Source organism: Tamandua tetradactyla, chromosome 25 (assembly GCF_023851605.1).
Source record: "Tamandua tetradactyla isolate mTamTet1 chromosome 25, mTamTet1.pri, whole genome shotgun sequence".
In the NCBI taxonomy this organism is placed as follows: domain Eukaryota; kingdom Metazoa; phylum Chordata; class Mammalia; order Pilosa; family Myrmecophagidae; genus Tamandua; species Tamandua tetradactyla.
Window position 1 is genome coordinate 13,642,249 of NC_135351.1, and position 26,305 is coordinate 13,668,553.

At 38.4% G+C, this 26,305-nt stretch overlaps 2 protein-coding genes across 2 annotated transcripts; one reads left to right on the forward strand and one right to left on the reverse strand.

The window, feature by feature from the left end:
• Positions 1-405: 405 nt before the first annotated feature.
• C25H6orf52 (chromosome 25 C6orf52 homolog) lies at positions 406-13,100 on the reverse strand. Its single transcript, XM_077143651.1, has 4 exons — positions 12,983-13,100; positions 7,622-7,760; positions 4,313-4,358; positions 406-1,093 (listed from the first exon to the last, which is right to left on the reverse strand). Exons 2-4 carry the CDS (start codon positions 7,757-7,759, stop codon positions 951-953), a joined length of 327 nt encoding a protein of 108 aa, XP_076999766.1. The 5' UTR covers position 7,760; positions 12,983-13,100; the 3' UTR covers positions 406-950.
• Positions 13,101-13,141: 41 nt separating this feature from the next.
• PAK1IP1 (PAK1 interacting protein 1) lies at positions 13,142-25,649 on the forward strand. Its single transcript, XM_077143650.1, has 10 exons — positions 13,142-13,317; positions 14,720-14,885; positions 18,110-18,230; positions 18,324-18,398; positions 19,138-19,190; positions 19,587-19,732; positions 19,844-19,941; positions 22,477-22,576; positions 24,283-24,406; positions 24,532-25,649. The coding sequence occupies exons 1-10, from the start codon at positions 13,234-13,236 to the stop codon at positions 24,744-24,746; spliced, it is 1,182 nt and encodes a 393-aa protein (XP_076999765.1). The 5' UTR covers positions 13,142-13,233; the 3' UTR covers positions 24,747-25,649.
• The last annotated feature ends 656 nt before the right edge of the window (positions 25,650-26,305 follow it).

Below are 26,305 nucleotides of genomic sequence, written 5' to 3' on the forward strand. Positions count from 1 at the left end.
CTTAGATGGAGAAACCTTGCACTGTGCTACAAGGCAGAGGAAACCCCTTTACAGGAGTGGCCACGCACCTGGCATGGACTAAATAAGTCCATCTTATCTAATGCAAGGATTATCATCTGTTTAGCACCCTCATAGCAGAACAGATCTCTAACTCCCTTTGTCCAGTCTGATCCACTTTCTGTCTGAGCAACAGATCTTTTGGGCCTTCAAATCAGATCAGTCCTAGGGGGTTGATTCAGGTATCCTTCCACGGTAAAGCAATGAAACAGGACACAATGCTTATCTTCAGGCCCAAACAAAATAAACTAAAAGGATATAAATGGCACAGTTAATATATGCATTGAAGTTTCAGAACTGGCTTTTATGCTGGCCCAATTCTGCTATCTCAGAAGCTCAACAGGATATTTTCATCAAGCAAATTTTTTTTCTTAGGACTCTTTCTACTCAGGTGGGGCAAATGAGTCCCCACTGTCTTCCATCATCACATCGAGCTCTCTAATAGAGAGCCCAAAGGTTAGGATATAGAGAAGTGAGATCAAACCCGTCTAGTTCTAATCTATGTTTCCTATACAAGATTGCATTGTCTGAGGATAGAATTTCTCTCCATTAGAGTTTAACGTTAGAGGGAAGCAGCAATACTACAATCAGATTGGGGCAGGCTTATTTCATATTAATAAACCTCTCCTCTTATGTCTCATAGTGTGCCCTGTTCTACTATGATAGCTCTGTAAACTTGTCTGGCACCTATTTAACATAATGCTACCAGGAACGGACATGCTGGTGAAGTTTATTTATATTACTTTCTCATGTCAATTGCATTTAAGTCCCTGGAAGTTTGCATTTACATAAAGAATGCAGTACATTCCTGGGAAGATGATTGTTTTTTCTGCAAAAATAAAACCAAAACACAATATAATCAACATGATAGGCAGCTTATTGAATACCTCACTTCACTTCGGGGTATCATCTGGGATTTTAGAGTGAATTGTATCCAGAGGTTGCCAGTGGCAATTCATGAGGGAGTCATAGAGTTCTTCACTTTTCACCATAAACTCCTTGTTTAATTCCTCAATATTCAAGTGAAGGTTTGGATCTGCAGAAATCAATAACACACAAAAGAAAGTCGAGTTTTAAAGGATACCTCTTAGAGATGGCTCAATGTGAGACATTTCAAAAAAAAAAAAGCATTAACAGGAAAGTATTACAGTTATTAAAAGTTAAATTTTTACAATTGTATGTTTCATTTCAGTAGGGTCTGAAACCAGAAATTTTAGCTAAAAATAATAGCAGGACTTCCAGACTCAATAAACATAACCTCTAGATAGTGGGAAAGATGGAGATGGTGGTAGAGATGGAGAAAGATTCAAGAGATGGTTTAGAGGTGATGTGGACAGTACTCAGAGAAGGATTCAAACTGTGGAGAAAGGAGGGTCAAGGATGTGCTGAAACACCTGTACAAATGCAGTGCCAATCCTGAGCCGCGATCAGGGACTCTATGACAGGGCTTTAAAAGGATACACATGTTGCTTTATCTGCTCAGTAATGAAACCACGCAAGTGAATATATTTTCTGTAAAAATTAACTCAGAAACAGAAGGGAACTTGGTCATCCTTTATGCAACCTGGGGTCCTATGATGCAGAGATGGTATTGCTATCAGGAAGGCATTAGACCTAGATTTTCATTCGAAAAGCTAGGTTGCCAGCTTTCTAGAGGTTTCCAATGCTTTCAAAGTCAATGACTTTTTAAACATAATCCTATTTCCCCTCTGTCTTTGCTCTGAATATAGCTAAAGAAGTTCTTTCTATGTAGAGCTGTGTTCCATGTTTCTTGATGAGTGAATAATGATACAGCTTTCACAATGTGACTGTGCGATTGTGAAAACCTTGTGTCTGATGCTCCTTTTATCTACCTTGTCAACAGATGAGTAAAACATACAGAATAAAGATGAATAATAGGGGGAACAAATGTTAAAATAAATTTAGTTTGAAATGCTAGTGATCAATGAAAGGGAGGGATAAGGGGTATGGTATGTGTAGTGTTTCTTTTTTTGTTTTCGCTTTCTTTTTCTGAATTGATGCAAATGTTCCAAGAAATGGTCATGATGATGAATACGCAACTATGTGATGATATTGTCAATTACTGATTATATATGTAGAACGGAATGATCAAAATAGGAATGTTTGCATTTATTTGTTTTTTTTTTGGTATTTAAAAAAATAAAATCAAAAAATTATATTAAAAAAGTTCTTTCTGTTTTCCTCTGAAATTCTTGCAAACCTTAGCTCCATGGGGACCATAACATGTTTCCCAATACTTACATGAGTTCATGCTACTCATTTCTACTTGATGCCCATATATCCTTCTAAAACTGAGGTCAGATAGCCTCTGGGCATTACATAAGTTTCACGAACTACTTGTCTACTTCTCTTCCTGGGAGTCAATTCTTTAGATCCTACTATCCTTTGGGACCCATCTTTTCTTTGAGCACTTCTGGTCATAAAATTAGATGTTTCTACTTTTTTCCCCCACAAACTTTCTGAAATTTTCTTTCCTGAAGGCATGTCCCACATTCATTTTCTTCACTGTTAAAGGATGTTGTTTGTCAAAGGGTCGTTGACTCTGAATGTTGGGGGGTGGGCTAAGGGGGCTGAGGGGATGGAAGGTAGTATCAGGACCACATGATGGTAAGCGCCCTCTTTTCTGTGGCCTAGAAAACAGGCACAGTGTGGCCAGCCAGAAGCTCCGGATTAGATGGTCTAGGCCTTCCAATAATGTGGCTCACCAGTATACCAGAAGCCAATAAAAAACAAACTAATCGCATTTTCCCTGTTGGCCCTCTAGACCTGTGCTACCCAGCACAGCAGCCATTGACCACATGTGCCTTCTGAACACCTGAAACGCGACTAGTCCTAATTGAGACATCATGTAACGTAAAATGCACATCAGATTTCCAAGACGTGGTAATAAAAAAAAAAGTAAACATTAATTTTTCTAAATCGATTACATGTTGAAATGATAATATTTTGGCTCTATTAAGTTTCATAAAATGTATTAGAATTAATTTCACCTGTTTCTTTTAATTCAGCTACTAGAAAATTTTCAACTACCTGTAAGGGTGAATTTGTGGCTTCCATTACATTACAGATCTATGATTAGCAACACTTGAATGGTCATCACAAGCCAGGCACTGTTAAAACACGCCAAAGCTGTTTAACAATATCAGTCTCCTATGGGGTAGGTTCCATCATCATCTCCATTTTACAGGTGGGGAAAACTGCACCCTGGGAGACTGTGTAGGTTTAATAGGCAGTTACATCGCCAGTAAATGGACTTTGCAAATCACCCCTTCCCCACCAGTCTGTATCTAGCAAGCACATTCTGATTGTATGTTTTCCTACGTCATTTTTAGAGAATGTCTGCATGACTGATGAGGGCAGGAAGAACCCACTTATACTTTAGCCAGAAGGAAATCCCCTTAGTGTTGAAATAGGTGTCCTTTATTCAGACTGAAGTCAAGGTACTACTAAAACCAGAACTGCCCGAAAGCATTTAAATATTTCTCTTAAACATCAATTTCACTTCATTTACATATTGGGCAACTACTACCCTATGAGACTCTAGATCAGTGTCTGGGGCTGCAAAGACTGATAACAGGGTCTCTTCTAACAAAGACCACTAGTGGATGGGTTTGTCTGGGACAGGGCATGTTGGAGGTGCTGGGATAGGAAGGCAGAGAGACACCAGCCAGAGAATTGTGTGATAAGAAACAGACACTGTTCTCTGTGTTTCTCCTCTATTTCCCTTTCCCATAAATTAAAAATATTAAAAAGAGCAAAATATTTTCTACTCTTCCTCAAACAAGACATTGAGAAAGAGGGTTCTCTTCTGTGCGGACAAACTTGGTTCTTTTCTAAACAGGTCAAGAACTACAGGAAGTGCCACCAACCCGGCACTGCAAAGGCCTCTCCATTTGCTCAGAAACTAACAACCCTGTAGGATGCTAGGAAGCCAAGGCCACAGAAATCACCTGGTCCTTTTCCCCTTGAAACACAAACTCAAAGCATAGTTAACTCTGAAGTCTACACATATGGACGAAAGAGACCTTGAAAATAAATTATTCTCTTCTTATTAGCTGTTTCCATAGAAGGAATTTCCAAAGATAGGACAAATTGCTGAAGAGAACAGCTTTAGCAATCTATGTTAGATATTTTCCAGTTGGACATCTCAGTTTCTAGCAAGTTGACTGAATGTGCAAATTGGAAATGAGGTGAAGTTTTGTTTTCGACCACCCCAGCACGAGGTTTACTTTACCTTCTAGGGGGTCTTCAACATGGTTTTCAGGCAGAGCTGTGGTTCCCTAAAACAAATAGCAATATTTTAAGAAAAAAATAAGTTTACCAGTAAAAGTTTAATATTACCAAATACTCTTTCAAAAATCTGGCTCTCAAAATAACACTGACCTCCTTTTAATTCAAATTTGCCATGAATTTTGATTAGAAGAATTTTTTTTTTCTTTAACATGGGCAGGCACCGGGAATCGAACCCGGGTCCTCTGGCATGGCAGGCAAGCATTCCTGCCTGCTGAGCCACCGTGGCCCACCCTGATTAGAAGAATTTTTAAATGATATAACACTCTAGTTACAAAATGGGTGAGTTGAGTCGACAGAAGATAAGTCACAAAATGGGAGCAAGGTGGACGAAGACCTCCCGGTCCCTGCAGCTTCCGAGAACAGTCAGTCTAGGGAGCCGAGCTAGGAGCCCAAGCCCTGGGACCCTGGGCATCCAGACTCCATAGGCCCTCAACTAGGTACCCAACTCTTCACACAGAGCACTGTTCCTCCTTCCGGATGACAATGTGCAAAGCCTCCATGAGCACATTTTTCTCAGGGCCTGGTACTCATACCCCCAGACCTGTGGCTCAGTTAAGGATCAGGAAGTAGGAAACTTAGGAAAATGCAGAACAAAACCATTGATCTTGTTCTTACATGATGAGAAAAGTAACTTCTAGAAGCACTCCAGGGATAAATCTTGGTTGGTAAACCCAGATTCAGTAGGCTTTGCTGGGGCAGTAGAGGCTTTATGATGCTTTCTCCAAACACCTGGTGGGAATCTGTCCTTGTTAAGGATGCACAGCTGGCTCCAGGAACCATCCCTTCCAGGAAGGCCTGAGAACTTAATTAAGCCTCCCCTGCTAATGAGAACAAGATTATGTTGGGAGTCAAAACTCCGTACTCTTTTTCAATCTATCTAGAAGGATGCCTGCTCTATACTCTGAAATATGTCCTGGTTTGGAAAATAAATTACATGGTTACTATAGATTTAATCACACCACCTGTATTTCTTTTGTTTAGAAACCGCTAGGCCAACCAGAATCTGTGCTTACATGAGGCCTTGCCTAAACTGCCCAGTCTGGGTGGCATCACATGTGTGTGTTGTGGTAGATGTGGTGCCTACATTACAGGGTGAGGAGAGCAGATACTGTGCTGAGATGGGGTGTTCTCTCAGGTGTGAGTTCATGCTGCTGGTTTTCCTTAAAGGGGGGCACAGCCACCAACGGCTTTCCCCTGCTAAGGTAGTTTGGGAAAGTTCTGTTGAGGGACCCCCAAGACCTGAAGCTCATTTTGAAGATGCCCACTTCCTATAATAGTAAACAAGTCACAATGTCAAAATTAAAACAGGGGGCCTAACCCCTTAGATCGAGGTGATAGGGGCTCAGGACAAGAGCATTCCACAGTGGAGGGAGAGGTAAAGAAAGCTATGGCATCCCGTAGAGGACACGCTTTATAGGAAGACAAAAATGAGGACACATGACTGAAACAGGCCACCCAGGGCTTCATCATGCAATTTTGTTGTCAATTTCCCAACTGGGAACAAAGTCATATTCACGGCCCATTGTGGGAGCCACAGCCACATATATGGCATTTTCATAGTTCTTGCATGAAAAAATGCTTGTTATAGTAATAATTTGACAAGAGAGTGGGATAAGATTCCCAGAATGTGCTAACAAAAATGGAGAGAAGGAGTGAAGGGATGGTAGGGAGAGTCAAAGGATGTTAATATCTGATTTTTTTTCAGGAGTGCAAAGAAATCAAATACATCCATTTCTGAAGTTGATAAAATACTCTTACATATACCCCTGTATTTAAAGATATGAAGTTAACCATTAGAAGACCGACAGACTCACAAGCAAAAAAAAAAAAGGAAGGGGTAAAAGCAAAAATCCAAAACCTCAGGCAATAAAGCAAAAGATGGAAAATAAAAACAAAGGGTCTGATGCAATATCTAGCCTATCTCTTAAGAGATACCCCAAACTGGTTTAAAATGGAAAGAAAAAGAGAAGACAAGAAACCCAACTACATATTTCATATAAGTGGCACACCTAATATAGGCTTAAAAATTTGAAAATGAAAGTTGGCAAAAAAAAGAAAGTCAAGGGTCTAGATGTTAAATCCAACTTTGGCGTTAAGGCAAAGATAATCACATAAAGCTGTCACTGTGCACATCTAGGAAACAAACTGGGGAAAAGAAGCCATAATATTTTGATGGCAAAGTACTAATTTCCCAAATATATAAATATCTTACACAGTCCAGCAAAAGGGGCACAACCCAATAGAAAAAAGTAGGCAAAGAACATCCACAAAATTACAGGCAGATAGCCAATAAGCATTTTAAAAGGTATTTGCCTTCAATAATAGTCAAATGCCTTTTCTCACCTATCAGACGGGGGCTGTTCATAGAGCGAAGATCACAGAGAAGCCAGCAAATCCACAACAGTGATGAAAAAGTATAACCTCATGCAAGCTTTTTCGTGAGTAATTTGGCAAGAGCTGTTTAAAATTTTAAATGTTAGAACCTTTAATCCAGCACTTCCAATTCCAGAAATTTATGCTTAGCAAAAACGTATTCAGACAAATGCTTAAGAATAAGTCAAAAGAAGTTTGTTAAAGCACTGGAACCATTTAAAATGGGATAATCAGTCAATATGGGATAAGCTCAATTGCAGCTTATTGAAAATATTTAAAGAACACTCTCTTGATGCAACCTGCAAAGCAGAAGGAGCAAACCAGTATGTGCCATATAGTCTAGTCTTGTCCTAAACACCCTCAGCTCACCAAAGAGAAACAAAGACTAGCCATACTGATTCAGCAACAGCATAGGGGAAAATTCCAGGGGACACAGTCCCACTTTAAGAGTGCTTTCTCCCAGGTGGGGAGGGATCGGGAAGAGGCAACGGGCAGGGGGCGGGGGAAGCTTCCCCTTATTTTATGCCAATTAAGAAAATGCATTATCTTAATAATCCAAATGTAAAAAAATTGTTTTAAAGTGTGTCACTGTTCACTGCTACAGCAAAACAAAACAAAACACCTGGCTTCCTGTTTAAGGTAAATACTTCATCAGCCTATAATTTTGCTCTTGGAAGAGAGTGAGAATTTACATTTGTTTGCAAAGTAAAATTTCTTACGGTATCAGCTTTGCTCTCTGGTAGTAAAATAGGGAGCAAAAAAAAAACCCTGAAGGTTGTGGGAATTTGAATGACAAGATTTGCCTGTATGAGAGAATGAAAATAAGGTTTTCCTAAAGGATACTCTAAAACACAGGATTCGTTGCCGCAAGGGGTACCTTAGACATAAAAAAGGTCTCAGCTGGGCGTCCAGGGATGTCTCGTGCAGAGAGAAGGCTGTGTCCACTCCCATCCTCTGAACGGCCATAGCTGGAGAGGGGGCAGCTGTCACAGGGGTAATCCCGGCGTGGCTTCATCCTAACAGCAGAAGGGACATGCCAGAATCATTTTCAAACCCCAGGACTTCTTGTTTGTTTCCCGGGAAAGATTCAAGTTAGGATGATTTTAGTTCAACTGTTTAAGTACACCTATTTTCAAAGCCATATCTTGTAAACTGCCAAAAATTACATAAGAAGCAATATACAAACGGCTGTTTTCATGTGAAGTAAGAAAAAAAAAAACCCACCTTTGCCAGTACCAGTAATAATTATTTTGTTGAGCTATGTCAAAACCTGCAAATATCTCCCATCTAGCCATTTATCCAGAAACTTTACAAATCGAGAACTGGAATCCAACAGTTTTTACATCCACGTCAAAAATTCCAGCTGCCCTGATAACGCTCAATCCTGGCAAATAACTTCCACCTTTGAGATACAAGTGATTACATTTAGGGGAAAGTCCTGCTAGGTATTTTCATGGCAATGGAGTTAACCTGTGGGTGGGGGGCAGGGATGCAAGAGGGTCAAATTCTCCACCCCACCACACCTATTAGTAAGGAAGAAGAAATCGAACCTTAAAATAAATGCCACAGCTTGATGTCCCCACCCAAACTCCTCTGCTGAGAACAGCTGAAAGAACAAACACCACTGAAGATGTTTTCCAATGTTCTGAAGGGCTGTTCAAAATCCCCTTCACATTGAAATCATTATTTTAGTCAAATGAAAAATCAACATGGGGAGTGGTAGGTACAACACAAACACACACTCAAGTTAATGAAGGTACAAACACATTTTAAAAGCAGTATTCTCTCATTTTTTCTTTTTTTAAGCACTATAGAGCAGTGCTTCTCAAACTTTAATGTGCATACAAGTTATCTGGGTTGTTGCTAAAGAGCAGATTATGATTCAGTGGATTTGGAGCCGAGCCTGAGATTCTGTATTTCTAGTCAGCTCCCACACACTTTAAGGATCAGGGCTACACAAAGTGTCAAGATTTAAGAGGATAACTTTTGAGTCTAAACAAGGGCATATAGAGTTTGGCCATTTCCCTGCAGTTTCTTTTAAAATAACGGTTTGCACTATTGCTAGCTGCCACCCAATACTCATTCTCTTTGGGATCAATAATAGGCCCCACTAAAAGACTGTATTTCCTTGCTCCCTACTTTGCAGCTAGATGTAGCCAGGTGGCCAAACTCTCTGACAAGTAAGATGTAAATAGAACTGTTATAAGGGGCTTCAGGAAGACTATGTGGGTAAAGGGAGTTTGCTTCCTGGAAAGAGGCCTTGCCCCAAACCTGGTGCTGAGAATACAGATGTGAGGGGTGAAATAACCCTGCAAATATACTCTGCAGCTATCTTGGACTAAGAGAAGTCCAAAGGAGAAGTCCATCTAGGAGGTCTCATACAAAAAGATATTGGATCCAAAAGATCTAGGTCCCTGGTGATTGTTGACTCCTCACACCAGCTCTAAACTATCTCCACACTTTTCAAGAAATAGTTTTTATTTTTTTCCCTTTTTTTTTGGCATGGGCAGACACCGGGAATCCAACCTGGGTCTCTGGCATAGCAGATGAGAAATCTGCCACTGAGCCACCATCACACCACCCAAAACAGTTCTTATTTAAGGCACTGTTGTTTTGTATGAAGTTAAATCCATTCTTGACTTCTATAACAGCTTAGACGTCAAATAAAACATTGCAATTAAGGGACTTACGAATTATCTTTCTGTAAAAACAGAGAGACTTCTTTTTCCTCTCGTTGTAGGACTGACGATGTTTTAGAAAGAAAACCGAAATTTTGGCTATGGATAGGTGAGAGATGAGGCTGTAGTTGGAAGGGAATGTTGATCTTTGAGAATCAGGTGGTAAGGGGGCTGGGAACGGAGAGGCCAAGGTATCATGTGGAAACCACCCAGGAAGGTAGATGACAGGAGCTGGAGCACAGAAGACCATTAGAAAAAATGCATAGGTGAGGGTGGGCATTCAAGGGCTTTGTAGAAGACAGTGGCAAAGAAGAATTTGCAAATATTCTTTCTCTCCCTAAAAGCCCCAACAGCACATTTCTTATACTGTACTTGGTATTATTCTCACGATGAAAATTTGTATTGGGGATGATTACTACCGGACTGTGTCTAGGAGGAAGTAAATCACTATCTCTGGTTCCTCTTGGCTTAAAGTGAAAAGGCAACCATAGCTGGGATATGCAACCACATGCAAATTCTGAACTTCTAAAGCTTAGCAAATCTGCTTCCTGTCTTGTTGAGAAAGAAGAGTCATTGAGCAGGAATAGTAGGTGCTCTTATTTCCAACAGGGATGAGTCTTTCCCACTCCCTTTAGCCCAGGATATCCGCCTTACCATGTGCTTCACTTTGCTAAAGCTGCCGGAATGCAATAAAAGTACAGAAATGGGTTGGCTTTCTCAATGGGAATTTATTAGGTTACAAACTTACAGTTCTAAGGCCATGAAATTATCCAGATTAAAACATCAAGAGGAAGCTATCTTCTCTGGGGAAAGGCTGCTGGCATGTGGGGTTCCTCTGTCACATGGGAAGGCACAATGTGATGTCTGCTCGTCTGTCTCTCCAAAATGTCTCTGGGCTTCTCTGGGTCCTTGCTTGTTTCTCCTGGGGCCTGTCAGTCTTTGAGCTCTATCCAAAATGTCTCTGCCTTTTATCATCGCAGAAAGGACTTCAGCAAAGGGATTAAGACCCACAATTGAATTCGGTGGGTCACATCTCCATGAAACAACCTAATCAAAAGGTCCCACCCAAGAATGGACTAAAAGAACATATTTCTGGGGTGTATAACAGTTTCAAACCAGCACAACACCGTACCTCAAAGAAAAACTGGCTGTTTTTTCTTTAGCAAAGCAAATAAAGCCAGACACTCAATAAATATTTGTTCAGCGAGTGAATAAACCAATGCATGGCTCAAGTGCAAAAAGCTTTTGAATCAATAATTTAAAAGGAAAAGAGAACAAAACAAAAAAGACCCTGTTGTGCTCTACAGTGTAGACTAATGAACTCTGAACAATTGGTTGTTTCTTGGCAACCATAGTTTCCACCAGGATAAGATTAAATAGCTTTTTAAATTGTGTTTAGAAAGAAAACAGAACTGAGGTTTTACAGGAAGTATGCTCAGTTCCAATTCAGTTAAATAGGTATATAATCTTGTAATGTGTTTTCCTTCAGACAATGAAAATCTGTGATCTGAGCAAATTAGGTAACCACTGCCATGGGAATGAATGAAATGAAATACTGATTCTTTCTTTATTGTTAAAAAGAATATTCAAGCCTTACACAATGTAAAAGCAGCTGCAAAAGCAGCTGCAGCCATTACTAAGCTAACTCTTGAAAAAGTTACTTTTCTGGACATATTTAAACATTTATAACCAAAGCTTGTTTCAAAGCATTTTATCCTTCATGAGTCACTTATCTCCTTGGACATTTAGTGTTCTTCTCCAAAATATGTACACAATTTTGCATGAACTTTCAGGGAGGAATCTCCCAGATTAAGAACATCTGAACAACATGTCTTTCTGCGCTCTATCGTTTCCACAAATTTTTAAGAGTATTAAAACACTTATGCTTATGTTGCTTACACTCTGGTTTTCATTCTAGACCCAATTATGTTCTGAAAGATTTCTAATTAAAGCAGACTTTTTCCCAAGCCATAAATTTCCTCTTCTCTGACAAGTGGCAAATATTTGAGCAGGTTTAAACGCAACATCCTAGTAATAGATGTTGAATATAATTACTCTGTTACAGGATTATGTTAAAACTAATTAAAAAAAAACATACTGAACTAGTGTAATAGTTCACAAATAGTGTTCAGATTTCCCTAGGGGAATGAGGCAGGGTGCCAGGAGCATTCTGGAAGTAACAGGATACACATGATTCTGAACCATCAGTTTTGGTCAAAGTTTTTTTATTTTTATTTTTAGGCAAGAGTATTATTTTTGCATTAAAATGAACAGAAAAGTCATGAAGTAAAATACAAAAAGCACATTTTTAAGAATAAAATATGAGATAAATTTCTTGCTTAATGCTTCTTTAGCTGATGGCAGGAGACACCCATTGCAAGAATTCACACTCCTGAGTGTGGTTCTTTGGTGGAAACAATTGAGAAGCAATAAACAGAAAATAATTTAAATAAGTAACAATAATTTATGACTTTCTGTAATTTAATGAAGATAACAATGCAGGAATTATAAAACAGTGAATCTGAATACAAGGGATTCCAAGAGACTGAAAATAAATGAAGATTTCAGGACTTGGGAAGTGACTGTTGATACGAAGTTGCCAAAGTTGGAAGGAGACAGGTCGTTTCTTGCGTTGCAATGACAACCAACCAATAATCTAAAGAGAAACCATTTTTACAACACCTAAACTGGCATCAATTAAAACAGACCCAAGTTAATACATACTGACAATTCAGAGCACAAAAGACAAAAGTTCTTAGCAGGAAAGGGTCTAAGTGCTTAAAACACTGTATTACAGTTCAAATGGGGGGTTGAAGATTCTACACCGAAGGAAGCCATCTAACTCCTGCTTGTCGAATTGATCTGGTATGGATTTATGAGAATTATATGATTTAACATTTATCCTATTGCGAAGCGTGCGCGAAATTGTAATTTCTAAATCTCTTGTCTTATGAAAACCTCATAAAAGAAAATCAGTATTAACGTTTGTTCTGCACCTAAACCGGGGAAGAATGGTGACACTGGAATAAACAAATTTTCCTTTGGAACGCTCATCAGTTATGACTGTGCCGCCCTACTCTTTCACCCTTCGCGCGAAGTGGCAAATATTTGAGCAGGCTTAAATGCAAGATGTGCCGCAACCCTACCAGCCTTAGAGCCACTACGATTCCTTGTGAGACGCTAGAACCAAGCTCAAAAGAAAGATGCTCAGGGCGGGATTATCTGCCAAAGCCCTGACTCCGCCCGCTCTGGTGACAGCGAAACCTAAATGTCAACCCTTCTTGTTCTGTTCGAGAAAATCTGAGATAAACGCTCGTTCTATTCCTTCACAAACCTAACTCTGGCCCAAATGCATCTCAGCCTACAAGAAAAGGACATTCACATTTAGTAATCAATCGCACACAACTACCAAGAATCGCAGCCGCCTCTCTCGCCCAGACCGGAAGTTACCCCGCGCCTTCCTTAGGACGTCACGGAAATGAAGGGCTTCCTTAGAGGATGCCCCGACCCACTTCCCTCAGACGCTCCTAGCCACAGCTTCCTAGAATATGCCTGTTTACCCTAATTTTTCTGTCGTTGCAACTGTACCCTCCTCTTCTGACTCTGCTCCTTCTTCTTCTCCTTTTGGAACGTCCGCCAGGTCTTCGAGCACTGAAGCTGTTCCCACAGATGCAGGCACCTAAAAGGCAGCCCCCTAATCATGACGTATAATTTGAGCGCCGACACAAGAAGGACCTTCCCCTTTGGGCTTCCGGTCCCGTCCCCTCCTCTAGCGGAGCGGTGCTCTCTGAAGAGGCACGTGTACTGCTGAATGGAGCTGGTAGCTGGTTGTTACGAGCAGGTACTTTTTGGGTTCGCTGTGCATCTGGAGCAAGAGGAGAGCGGCGGCCACCGGGTGAGCGCACGTGCAGAGGGGCCGCGGAAAGGGGGGCAAGGGAAGGTTAGGTGTGGTTCACGAAATCAGGCAGAGGTAAACATTTGGACGTGTGATGTTTTCCGTCTGATTTCTGTGGATTAATTGATGCGTCAGACTCAGGAAACTTAAGTGCAGAGTTAGCCTTTTAAAGCGTGAACTTAGCATCTCATAAAAATAAGATGTCTGTTGTTGTTGAGAAAATGTCCACAATGCACGAAGGAAGCTACACACGGTCAAATGAGTCGTAAATTGTGGATTTAAGCGTTAGTCCCATCGATTGACAGCCAGTTTAGGTATTCAGGATTTAATGAACTTAACAATTCGCGCATTCACTTGAGTTTATGGTCTGGAATTTTGCAAAATATTACCGGCGGATCAAGATAATCCTACATAAATAAAGTGACACCAGCTCGTTCAATATTTATTGAGCCCTTCCTGTGTGCTAGGCTGGAGAGTTGCAAATGTAGAAAAGTATAGCTCCTGCTAGACATGTCCCTTACCACGGGGAAGGCAAATGGAGAGAAATTGCAGTGAAAGGTAAGTATTTTGCTAGATGTATTAATAAGAAGGTTATGTACATTTCCAATGGTCAAACAAATAAGACTTTCCCAGGACAAGAAATCAGATCTCCTAACATTTCCTCCACAGACATTAGGTTATTTTTCTTTCCCCTAAGCAATCCTAGGTATCTTCTGAAAATCTATTTCACTGAGTACTTATTTATAAAAAAGTCAGGGTTTCAGGTTTGTATTAACCGGGAAATTGGAAGTATACAATTTAGTTAATTACAATTTTTTATTTTGTTTTTCTATTTTGGTTATTTATTTGTTTTGAGTCTTTGGCTGAAAGGTGGTATGCTTTGAATATTCAGAGATTATGCTATTGTTTGTGTTCACTTCGTAATAACTTTCTTACTATGTTCCAGATACCTACTGATCCTCCCAACAACCCTCTAAAGCAGATACATTATAACCATTTTATAGATGAACCTGAAGTTTAAGTAGGTTATATGACCTATTTACAGCCATGAAGCTAATAATTGGTACAGCTGCATCTCAAACTCCCAGGTGTCTCCAACACTAGAAGCTCCTAACCATTATCCAATACTGCTTCAACATCTAGTCCAGTTCAAGTCCTTCTTGTCCCGTTCCCATCACTGTTCCGGAGTCATGGTACCAAGCGTTGCCTTCGCATTTTCTTACATACCTTCCTTATTTCTCAGTGTTGTTTTTCGTTTGTTTTTTTAATCTACATTTCATGGTTTCTTCTCCATTTGTAGGAGCCTTTGGTAGTTTTCGCCAGTTGTGGAAGCATTATTCTCTGTTTCTAGAGAACTTTAATGTTTGTGACTGTGACTTTGGTTGTATGTTTTCCTCTTTAGCAAAAATGGACTCCTGTGGATGATTTCACTCACCATGCCCACACTGCCTCCTTGTCAGCAGTGGCTGTAAATAGTCGTTTTGTAGTCACTGGGAGCAAAGATGAAACAATTCACATTTATGACATGAAAAAGAAGATAGAGCATGGGGCTCTAGTTCATCACAACGGTAAGAAAGTTGTATCTTTTAAGATAGTATTGAGGTGTTACACTTTACAGTTTGACTAGTTAATCAAGTCATTAACTAGCTGTTAAGTAGCAGATTCTGTGCAAGGAGTTACGGAAATGAAAAAATGGTTCCTTGCCTTGACATTGTTCACAGTCTATATTGAAAGATAGAAAGGAAGCACTTAACTCAATCTGGGGGTGTTCACAGAAAGCTCCCTCTTCGAAAACTCATTTGAATTGAGGTTTAAAAGAGGGGCTTCAGGACGGGCCACAGTGCCTCAGCGGGCAGAGCTTTCACCTGCCATACTGGAGACTTGGGTTCGATTCCTGGTGCCTGCCCATGCAGAAGAAAAAAAGAAGAGAGAGAAGCATCAGTTATGAGCCCAGTGAAGTTTGCAAGGAGGTCGAAAGGACATTCTAGCACAGTAGTCGGCATGAGGAAGACAAGTAATATAATTACAACAATAGCTGATGTTATTCAGGAAGTAGCATTTACCCAGTTTTGTACCAGAAGGGTGTGATTTTATCTTCAGATTATAGAAGAGAAAATTTTATGTTCAAAGATATTACATTACTTGCTCAGGGTCACAGAATAGTGGAACTAGGACTTGAACCTAAGTTTAAGGTATATATTTTAAACCACTGGTATGTGGGGAGAACTGTAAGTAGTTCAGTATTAAAAGGTCAAAACTGAGGTTGAAATTGGCTAGAGAAGTTGATTGGGGCCAGATCATGGAGATCCTGAGAAGAGGAGGTTAGGGACTGAATGTGGAGGGAGGGAGTAGTGTGGGTTTGAGCAAAGTGCTGGTTGTTTGGTTATGGAGAGGTGTTGACTAAGAAAAGCAAAAGGACTGAAAAGAGGCTGTATAGTTGAAGTTGGAGGATATAGTTTAACATCAATTTTCAGAGTTTCTACAGCAATAAACTACAGAAATTACTATATTAAGAGAAAAGTTACTTGGTGAGTTACAATAGAAGGACTGAGGTACAGGGGAATTGTATATATTGATGAAAGTCGTTTTGTGTTGTCAGTCTAAAGAATATGGGGTATCAAGGGTGCAGAGATCACTGAAATTGAAGAGCAGATGGAATGTAAGAGAAGGAAATTATGAGAGTGCTGGAAAGATGTGAGGTTGTAATCAGATAATAGATTCTTAGAGTTTAAGGGTTCTAGCTTGAAGCATCTCTAGATGATAACGTTGTCAGGCTGTACACGTGGGGGACTGAAATACAGAGGTGGGAAAGGTCATGGCAATTGAGGAAATCAAGCACACTGATTGTCAACTTTTGGCTGGATTGTCCACACTGATGTTGAAGTTGCCTGTGTTAGTGACAGAATCAAGGGATGGAAAATCTGATGAGTCATGTATTTTTCTGAAAACTGAACAGTGTATGTTGTTTTTCTTGCATTGTCCCAGGGTAAGGAAAATGGGGGGTTTTAAGTGTATTAGAGAAGATAGAAAAGGAAAGAAAGATCTCAAAACGGAACAGACATATACTTGGTTTAGGGGAATTCAGCCAGGAAGGTGAGTTCCAATAATGAAAGGCAGATTAGATAGGTGCCCTTTTTCTTCCTCTTCTTTCTTTCATATAAAATCAGAAGTTCCGCACTAAGCATTGGTTCCTAGCAGCAAATTTATAGTGACGTATATCTCTTTCGTATTAGACAGTCCTTGTCTACTTTGATAAGTATCTTGCTCTTCAACAGAAGCTAAGCTTTGAGTGATACATTCCTTTTCCTCTCCCCTATCCCAGTTCGTACAATGAAGGCATCTCTTTGTCTTAGGCTTAGAGAAGGAATAAGTTAAACAAATCTGGTCTGTCCAAAATCATTTAGTTCAAGTGGTCAACAATAAGAAAAAGACTTACCTAGAGTGAGTTTGGATGGGAAGTGAATAAGTAAGGTTCCTTGTTTCTTCCATTCCCTGTATAAATCTTGTTTTTCCAACGATTGGTAATTGATAGTCCTTTTCCAGAGAGCAAGAAGAGGCATGGCAGAAGGAAGAGATGTGGGAAAACATTTCCAAAATAAGAAATAGAATAATAGGGAAAGAAGAAAACAGGCATGGATAGCTAAAACCCCCAATTTGAAAAGAAGATGATACCAAGTCCTCATTCTTAGGTTATGTGCTGGGTATAAAATTATTCATCAAAGATGCTTTGGCTCTTTCTATGTAAAGGGTACAGGAAAGGACTGACCAGGTAGTGTGTGGATGGGACACGAATCAGGGATTGACAAAATTATTCTGTAAAGGACCATGCAGGCTGTGTGGTCTCTGACACAACTATTCAGTTGCTATCATTGTCATGCGAAAGCTTCAAAGGCAGAATGAACAGGTGTTTGTTGTCTTCCGTGAAAACTTTATTCCAGGCTGGATTTGACCTGCAGGCTTTAGTTTACAGACTGTTAAAGTAGAGGTCGGTTATGCTGGGTGATACAAACTTCAGAGGTAAGGAAATTTTACTTGAGGGTAAAGATGTGATGGTATAAATCTGCTGCCTCACCCACTCCAGCCTTTTAGTATTTCATTAACACCTCTTCCAGTCTCAAGAGCTGTAGGGGAAATTTATATAATATCCAAGTTTCATTTTAGGCAGAGGGGAGTACAGTGTTTTGTAAAGAGATTGAAAAGATATAGGAGAGTTTGTTTACCATGGAAAGGAGATTTCAGAGGGCACGTGTGGTTGAAGAATATGAGTAACATTTTATAAGATACAGCTTTTGCAAAGTGACTGTGTGGTTGTGGAAAAAAAATTGTTCTAGTCAGTTCTTATGACAGTGAATGAAAAGTATGCAGAAGTTGAATTAGAATCAGCTCTGGAGTGATAATAAATGGATTGTGGATGATTGGGTAGCTAGCTCACTGTTCAAAAGATGAAAGTCATACAGTTCTATATCTGGGGTGTTGCTCAGTTTCATTTAACTTCCTGATCAAACTTACTAGCCATCTGTCTCCTAAATTTACCATTATGAGTACATAGACATTGAGCTTACTAGTTCAAATCAGTATCTACAACTAGAGAAAGTCTCAGCTGGAAATATTTGCATAGCCTTAAACTGTATGTTCTTATATTAAAAAAATAATAATTTCTTTAAGACTTTAAAATACATTTCAATAATACTGAAACATTGGATGTTTGACTTACCACAAGTATCACCTTCAAACCAGAAATAGAGTTGTTTGCAAAGTGGATATTAATTTTGCCTGTTTTGATTTTCTACAGGCACAATAACTTGCCTGAAATTCTATGGCAACAGGCACTTAATCAGTGGAGCAGAAGATGGGCTAATATGTGTCTGGGATGTAAAGAAATGGGAATGCCTCAAGTCTATAAAAGCTCACAAGTGAGTCTGGCTACCTCCTCCCCCTCAACTCGCTCGCATTGGTGTTCTCCATGTGTGTGTCAAGTTGGGAGCTAACTGTTGATTTTATTTTAGAGGACATGTGACTTTCCTCTCTGTCCACCCATCTGGCAAGTTGGCCCTGTCTGTGGGTACAGATAAGACATTAAGGTAAGTTGTTGATGTCCAAGATCATTTTTAATAAGTTGTAGTCTTTGGTCTCTAAGTAAAACACAGACTTCACTGATGGGGTATCTTTTGCTACAGTAGTTAGATACGTGTTTCTGTATTGTTCCACAGCTGCTGACCATTGAAAGATTATAATAGAAAAGAAAGTTGGAAGCTAGTGAACCTTTTTATAATGGACAATAAAAATAACAAGCTCTCCATACAAACATGCGCTAATTATTTACATGTTTGCTTTACAAGGGTTCACCTTCTGAAAGTGTAATAGATGTAGCATGTTAGAGTGGTATGGAAATGGAAGGAGCTCTAATTATGCTAGATAGTAAATATTTTAGACTTTACTATGGGAAACATGATAGGTCTTCTAGTCAAGTATTTAGTAAAATTGCCATTTCTTCTTCTATCTTTTTTTTACATGAGCAGGCACCGGGAATTGAACCCGGGTCCTCGGGCTTGGCAGGCAAGCATTCTTACCTGCTGAGCCACCGTGGCCCACCCGCCATTTCTTCTTTACTTCTTTCGCATAAGGCCTACTAACATACCTTTTATTTATTTATTTATTTATTTTGCACATGGGCAGGCACCGAGTCACGAACTCCGGTCTCTGGCATGGCAGGCAAAAACTCTGCTTGCTGAGCCATCATGGCCTGCCCTGGTACACTTTTTATACGCTTAGTAAAAGTTAATTGATGATCATGCAATAAGCCAGCTCCCTGTTTTGCAGAACATGGAATCTTGTGGAAGGAAGATCAGCATTCATAAAAAATATAAAACAAAGTGAGTACTTTTGTTTTGAAATGTATTTTATAATAACTTGATGGAATATGAACATATGCACATTCTTGTGTAAATATACATGTTCACATTTATTTTCCTGCATAACAGTGGTTACCTCTGAGAGTGAATCCTTTAGCTTATTTTGTTTTTCCATTTTAGATCTGTATTCTTGTGGCTCTGCCACCTGCTAGCTGCATGATCATAATTCTTTGAACCCAGTTTACTATCTATAAAATTTAACTCGTAAAATGTGTATCATAAGTTTATTAAGATTAAATAATATAATGTATGTGAAAATACACGGTATAAGTGTTAGCTATTTTTATTACTATTATCATTTTATTTTTTTATTTACAAATTGAAAAAATCTGGGGTTCTTTTCCTTTTAACTTATAGATGCTCACATAGTTGAATGGTCACCAGGAGGAGAGAAATACATAGTTGTTGTAATGAATACAATAGACATCTACCAACTTGATACTGCGTCCATTAGTGGCACCATCACAAATGAAAAGAGAATTTCTTCTGTTGCATTTCTTTCAGTAAGTAATCAGAAACCAGTAAACTTCACTACTCTTGTGAAGTTTAATGTACATAGTATTTACCAGAATTGCCAGTGACATTCTGAGTATTATTCTTTTTCTCTATTTTAGGAGTCTGTCCTTGCTGTGGCTGGAGATGAAGAAGTTGTAAGGTTTTTCGACTGTGATTCACTAACGTGCCTTTGTGAATTTAAAGCTCATGAAAACAGGTATTTTTAGCCAATATCTATGTGTCTATAGTCTCTTATATGTCTTATATGTCAATAAATGTTATGTATGTAATAGTTTTAAAAAGCAGGGTATTTTTTTTTTAATGAAAAATTGCAGAGATAGTTTAAACATACCTCCATATGATTTCTGAAGTCTAAGAGGATAGCGGAAAATGTTGTGTTCCTGGTCATAATAATGCAAAAGTGGTAAAATTTTGATCAAGACTAGTCATTTGCACAAAATACTTATTTTCCAGATAAGTCACCTGGATTTGGGACCTAAGGAAAGCATATTGAGTGAATTAAAAATTAAACAGTCTTGAGCTTTGTCACCAACCATTCTGGTCCTTCTGCTTTTGTATCTTGCCACCCTCCTCCCCCTTTCTTTGCTCTTTTTTTTTTCTATTACAAGAGAAGTGAAATGAACTCATTGAGTTTCTGTTGGTTGTCATTTGCTATGTTATATGTTTCACCTCTAGTGCCTCTTAATGCTTTTTGTATTTCTAGGGAGCAGATACTGAGTCTCCAAGTGAGTGACTAAATAATTTGACCAACACTACTCAACTCTTAGGTGATAGAGTTGGGAGCTAAACCCAGTTCTTTCTGACTTTATATACCTACTTTTCTCACTGTAATGTTTTAAAGAGGTGGTAATGTACAGAGTTAAGAGTTTAATGTGTTTCATCTGCATATTCATATATGTCTCAAAATAAGTCTTAGTTCTTGTTTTCTAAATTATAGTTAAGTGTTAAGAAGTCTGTCTTGGTAAATACTCAGATTACTGCAGTCAGGCTACTGGCTTGAAGCAGCGCCATTTCAAATATAGTAATAACACTGTATTTGGCCATTCATTCTTTCAACAAATATTCTTTGAGCATCCATCATGAAGTACAGTGATAGATATTTAACAATGAACAAAAGAAAAGATCTGGCCCTCTTATGGTTCTTACACTATAGTGGGGCTATAGTGCGTGATAAAAACAAGTGAACAGATCATTTTAATAGGAAGGAAATGGAAAGGTGTTATGCGTAAAGAATAACAAGGGTAATTTATTTAGATAGGTGGTCAGGGAAGGATGAGAAAGAGGCTAGTTCTAAAAGGAGCTGGGAGAGAGCTGAAAGCATAGAGGTCCTGAGGGAGGAGGGACCTTGCTGCTTTCTTGGAACAGACAGGAAAACTGTGTTGCTGGGGCTCAGCATAGGGGAGTCCAGCCAGGAGGGTCTAGATGGTTCATGGCCTTGTAGGCCATGGCCAGGAATTTATGTTTTCTACCAAGCACCTTTGTGGGTTTCATCTTTCATTTACTTCTTATTGTGGGAATATTTAAAGACAGACTAGTTTAAGGAACCCACAAATACCTACCACCCACCTTCATCAATTATTAGTTTGTGGCCAGTCTTTCATCCTTCTTCAGCCACTATTTACTCTCACTTGTGATTTTAAAGAGATCCCAAATTTTTGGGGCTTTAAGCCTGGGAAATAACATTATTTGATTTACAGTTTTGAAAGATTATTACAGTGCAAAACTGGAAGCAGGGATGCCAATTATGCTACCTCTCTAATCCAGAAGAAACGTGATAGTAGAGTTTTGGGGAGAAGAGAAATGGATGCAAAGGAAGAGGCCCCTGTTGACATTCTTAGACTTCTTTCTCCTATTGAACACCTAGTTTTTTAAGGGAAGGGACTTTGTTTTCTTCATCTTTGGATCCTTCGTGATTCTTTCATTATTTGTAGTTATCCATCATCATCTGTGTCCTGAGCCCCCAAGACCACCTCTGAGTTTGGTGATGCTCTAGGAAGACTCACAGAGCTCAGCATATAGTTGTACCCATGACTATGATATATTACAGCAAAAGGATACAAAGCAAAATGAGCAAAGGGGAAAAGTGCATGGGGCAAAATTTGGGGGAAACTGAGCTCAAGTTTCCAAGGGTCATCTCCCAGTGGTGCCACAGAGGATGTGCTCAATTCTCCCAGCAGTGAGTTGTGACAACATGTGCGAAGCTTTGTCTAGCAAGGAGGCGCATGAGAGATTCAGTACCCATGGTATTTATTGGAGGCCAGTCAGGTAGACACCCTCTGCCTACCCATTCCAAAGTTCCAGACTGTAGGAACTTTGAGGAAAGTTTGACTCTAGGAGGAAAGTAGGAGTTTCACACAACTAGTACTGTTTTTACAGTGTTCAGACATACTGAGTCTCTCTTATTAGTTAGGGTAGTGGGAACTCTTCCAACTCCAGGTTGCCACATGCTAGCCAAGTGCTAATCTTGTGAGCAGACCATTCAAAGGATAGCACTATCAGACCTGCTATATTAACTCTTTTCTGCACATCATCTTAACAGTTTATACTGGAGTTAGTGTAGATGAAATTTATCACCTGATTAACACCTAGAAAATGATGTACCATCCTCTGGGAATGTGGAGCACGGTTCTATGGCATTGAAGGGAAAAGCAAGAGACTACATAGAATTTTATAACAATATGACACTGTTTGAAAGAAAGGATCTTTTATGATATTAATACTTCTATCCTAGGGTAAAAGACATACTCAGTTTTGAAATTCCAAAGCATCATGTTATTGTTACAGCATCAAGTGATGGTTTCATCAAAATGTGGAAACTTAAGCAGGATAAGGTCAGTGTTTTAGCACAGTAGAAATACATGTTAATGCACGTCTTACTATTAGTATTACTTCTTTGAGTTAAATGAGGTGAAGTGTTCTTTTTAAAGGTCATAAATGTTTTTAAATGTTTTAAAATTTCTTCTTGGCATTATTAATATTAATGATTTTAAAATTAGGGCTCCACAGAATTGTTTCTGGGGTTAGTCTTTGTGAGTCTGAGCTTGCAGGGTCCCACATCCCTCTCTACTCTTTCAATCAGAAAAGCTCTACTTTCATCTCTTATATAGTGGGGTTATCAATAAGGTTTTCTTAGATAAGAATACTGCCATTGCTAAAAGAATTTGAAAACTTTTGATCCATATAATGGCACTAGCAGTCATTCGAAATGGGTAATTGGGAAACTGAACTCTCTTCTGTAGTCTCCTTGTACTCTCTTTCTCTGGGTTTATTATTGAGGTAGTTGAAGTCAGTAGTTTTCTGATAAACATAAATTCTGCCCATACAATTGGTTTAGTGCCTACTTTGTGCAAGGTTCTGGGTTAAACCTTAGAAATGAACAAGACATGGTCCCTGCTGATAATGAATTGACAACTTCTGAGTTCTTGTCATGATTTGGCTTTGTGGACAACATGGTCAAACCCTTCATGAATAAAGGTAAACATCATAAAGGAAGTGAATGAAATTATGAAGGAAGTAGACTTCTCTTAGAGTTATATTTTGCATGGTGGCCGCCACTGGAGCTAATTAATTAATCCAAAGATTATTTATTGAATGTAGAATTATAGAAAACACTATGGCAAGCCTTGCTTGCTGAAATATTCCTGATTTGCAAGGAGAACATCTCAAGTGAGTGATTTTCTCATATCTTCAAATCCAGACTCATTCCTAGCTATAGTGCTGGCCATAAACTGCTAAATTTGGTCCATTGAACCTTTTTTATATGCTTTCCATGAATCAGTAAAATCAGTTAGCCAAGTTTAGGTTAAGTTGTTCCATATAAACCTAAAAGACATTCTCTCTCTTCCCATTATGTATTTAATTTGCCTTTTTCTCTTTATGTTAAAGCTTATTTATATTGTTTATGTTGTAGACTAGAGGAGTTACAGTGTGTAGGACACTACAATAGCATATTTTATTTATGAACAATACTATGCTATCATCATGTTCAGTCTAGTAGTTTTTATGCCAGATCTCATTACAAAAATAGTGCAATAAAAATTATAAAGTTTTTGATTGTAGTTTAAGTTTATGAATTCAGTGTTTCTTGAAATAAGTAGACATTCAGTTGAAACTTTATAATTTTAATTTGACCTGGTTAGCTAGTTTACTATAGTGGGGAATTTAAGTTTGTTATTGTCTTAAGGTTGCACTGTATTTCTGTAAGTACCATAATTGAAGTAAAAGTTAAAAAGGAAAGGAATTGTGAAGTGATCCAGTCTATAATTACTCCTTCTTTTCCCAGTTTATAGGTTTTTTTGAATAATCTGGTTATAGGTATCCCATCAGCTCCTAGAAAGCTGTTAATACGTTATTAGTATATCTTTTAACCAATGATTTATTTTCAAAAATTTTATTCTAGTAACATATGTAAAGCAATATTTTACGCTCAAGAAAATACAGTGAGTTTTGAATTAAAGTAACTTGCTTATGGGTAAAGAAAAATAATTACTTAAAATTCTGCTATATTTTGTTGTAATTTTTTTTTCTTCTGTTTTAGAAAATTCCCCCTTCTTTACTCTGTGAAGTTAGTACTAAAGCCAGGCTGACGTGTCTTGGAGTATGGCTAGACAGAGTGACAGACAAGAAAGGAAGCCTTCCTCCAGCTGCAGAACCTTCTCCTGGTAAGTGAAGTTCATGTTAACTCTTGAGTGAAGTTTTCAGAAAACTTTACTTTTATTGTAAACCTATATATATTTCATTCAAATGTGAAAAACAATCTTAAAGTGCCGTGTCTCTTGTGTTTTAGTAAGTAAAGAAGAACAGTCCAAAATCAGCAAAAAGGAATCTGGAGAGGTAGCTCAGGAAGAAGAAAGGCAGTCAAAAGCTAACACAAAGAAATGTAGATGTGGTTTGACTGAAGACAGTGAACAGCCGACGAAAGGAAATAGCTTGGTGTCAGCCAAGAAGAGGAAAATGGGAGAAATATTGGAAAAGAAGAATAGGAAAAAGAAGAAACTGTAAATGATGCGCTGAATCCTAGATTTCTTCTAAGTGAAATCTTTTTAGAAAAAATCATTGTTTTCAGGTGTATTTAAATTATTATTTTTTCTGAGTAAAAGCAAGGAGTTTTTTCTTATGGAGAAAATGTACAGACTAAAAGTCACTTTCAAGTTTTTTTTGTTAAATAGTGGTAAAAAATATATAACGCTAATTATATATCATGATAAGATATATAGTATGTTAATGTGTACTATATAATTTTTACCGTTGTGTATAACAAATAGATATCTTTGCGTCTCAGAATTTTATAATTTAAGATCATGAACCTATTTTTTACCAAGGGTGGCTAGAAGAGCTGTTTTCCAGTTTTTCTCCTTACTATGGGGAGAATGGAAAAACTACCTTGCTTTAGCTTTTACAAACGGTTTTTGTAAATTTAATGCAAATTTTGTCATTTTGGTAGCAAAATGAAAGGTAAAAAAAACACTGAAATTGCCATTCACTTTGTAGGAGGAAATTGTAAAAGAAAATGGAGATCATCTAGTAAATAACCAAACTGTCTAAAATTTCAGTCTGTCCCTTTAACTTACTTCCAGCCTATAACAAAGTGAATATCCTTTTTCTTTTTTAATTAAACTTTTTGTTTTGAGATCGTTCTAGATTTCCCTGCAGTTGTAAAAAAAATGATAAAAAGATCCCATGTATCCTTTACTCAGTTCTTCTAGTGGTAATATCTTGGAAAGCTATAGTTCAGCATCACAACTAGAAGATTTGACATTGAGCCTTTCCATCTCAATGGATGCCGCAAATTGTCCCTTTTAAAAGGGCAATTTCCTCCTGCTACCCGCTTCTCCAACCCCTGACAATCACTAAGCCATTCTCCAGGTCTATAGTTTTGGCAATTTTATTAAATGGTATCATTAACCTTTTTTTCTATTCAATATAATTCACCAGAGATTGATCCCAGTTTTTGCATATATAAATAGTCCATTTCTTTTTCTTTCTGCATAGTATTCCTTAGTATGGCTGTACCATAATTTAACCTTTCATTGTTTAAGCAATCTTGAGTGGTTTCCAATTTAGGAGTTTTATTCCTAAAGCTAGAAACATTAGTGTACAGATTTTTGGGTAAACATAAATCTTCTCTGAGGCTGATGCCCAGTTCAATTGTTGGGTCAGATAGTAGTTGCACAATTTGCTTAAACACTGTCAACTTTTCCAGGTGGTATGTTTTTACTTTTCCACCAGCATTGTACGAGTGACCCAGTTTCTCCAAGAAAACTATCTGTGCTTGGAGATTTCTTTTTGGGGATTTTTTAAATTATGAATTAAATTTCCTTACTATTTACAGGGCTGTTCAAATTATCTATTTCATATTGATTGATTTGTAGTTTATGTTTTTCATGGAATAGGTCCATTTTGGATTGTCAAATTTGTGTGATAGAATTGTTCATAGTATTCCTTTATTATTTTGATGTGTCCAGGCCCTTGTATTATTACTGATATGGTAATTTATGCATCTCTCTTTTTTCCCTTGTCAGTCTTACTAGAGACTTGTCAATGTTGTTTTTCTTTTTAAA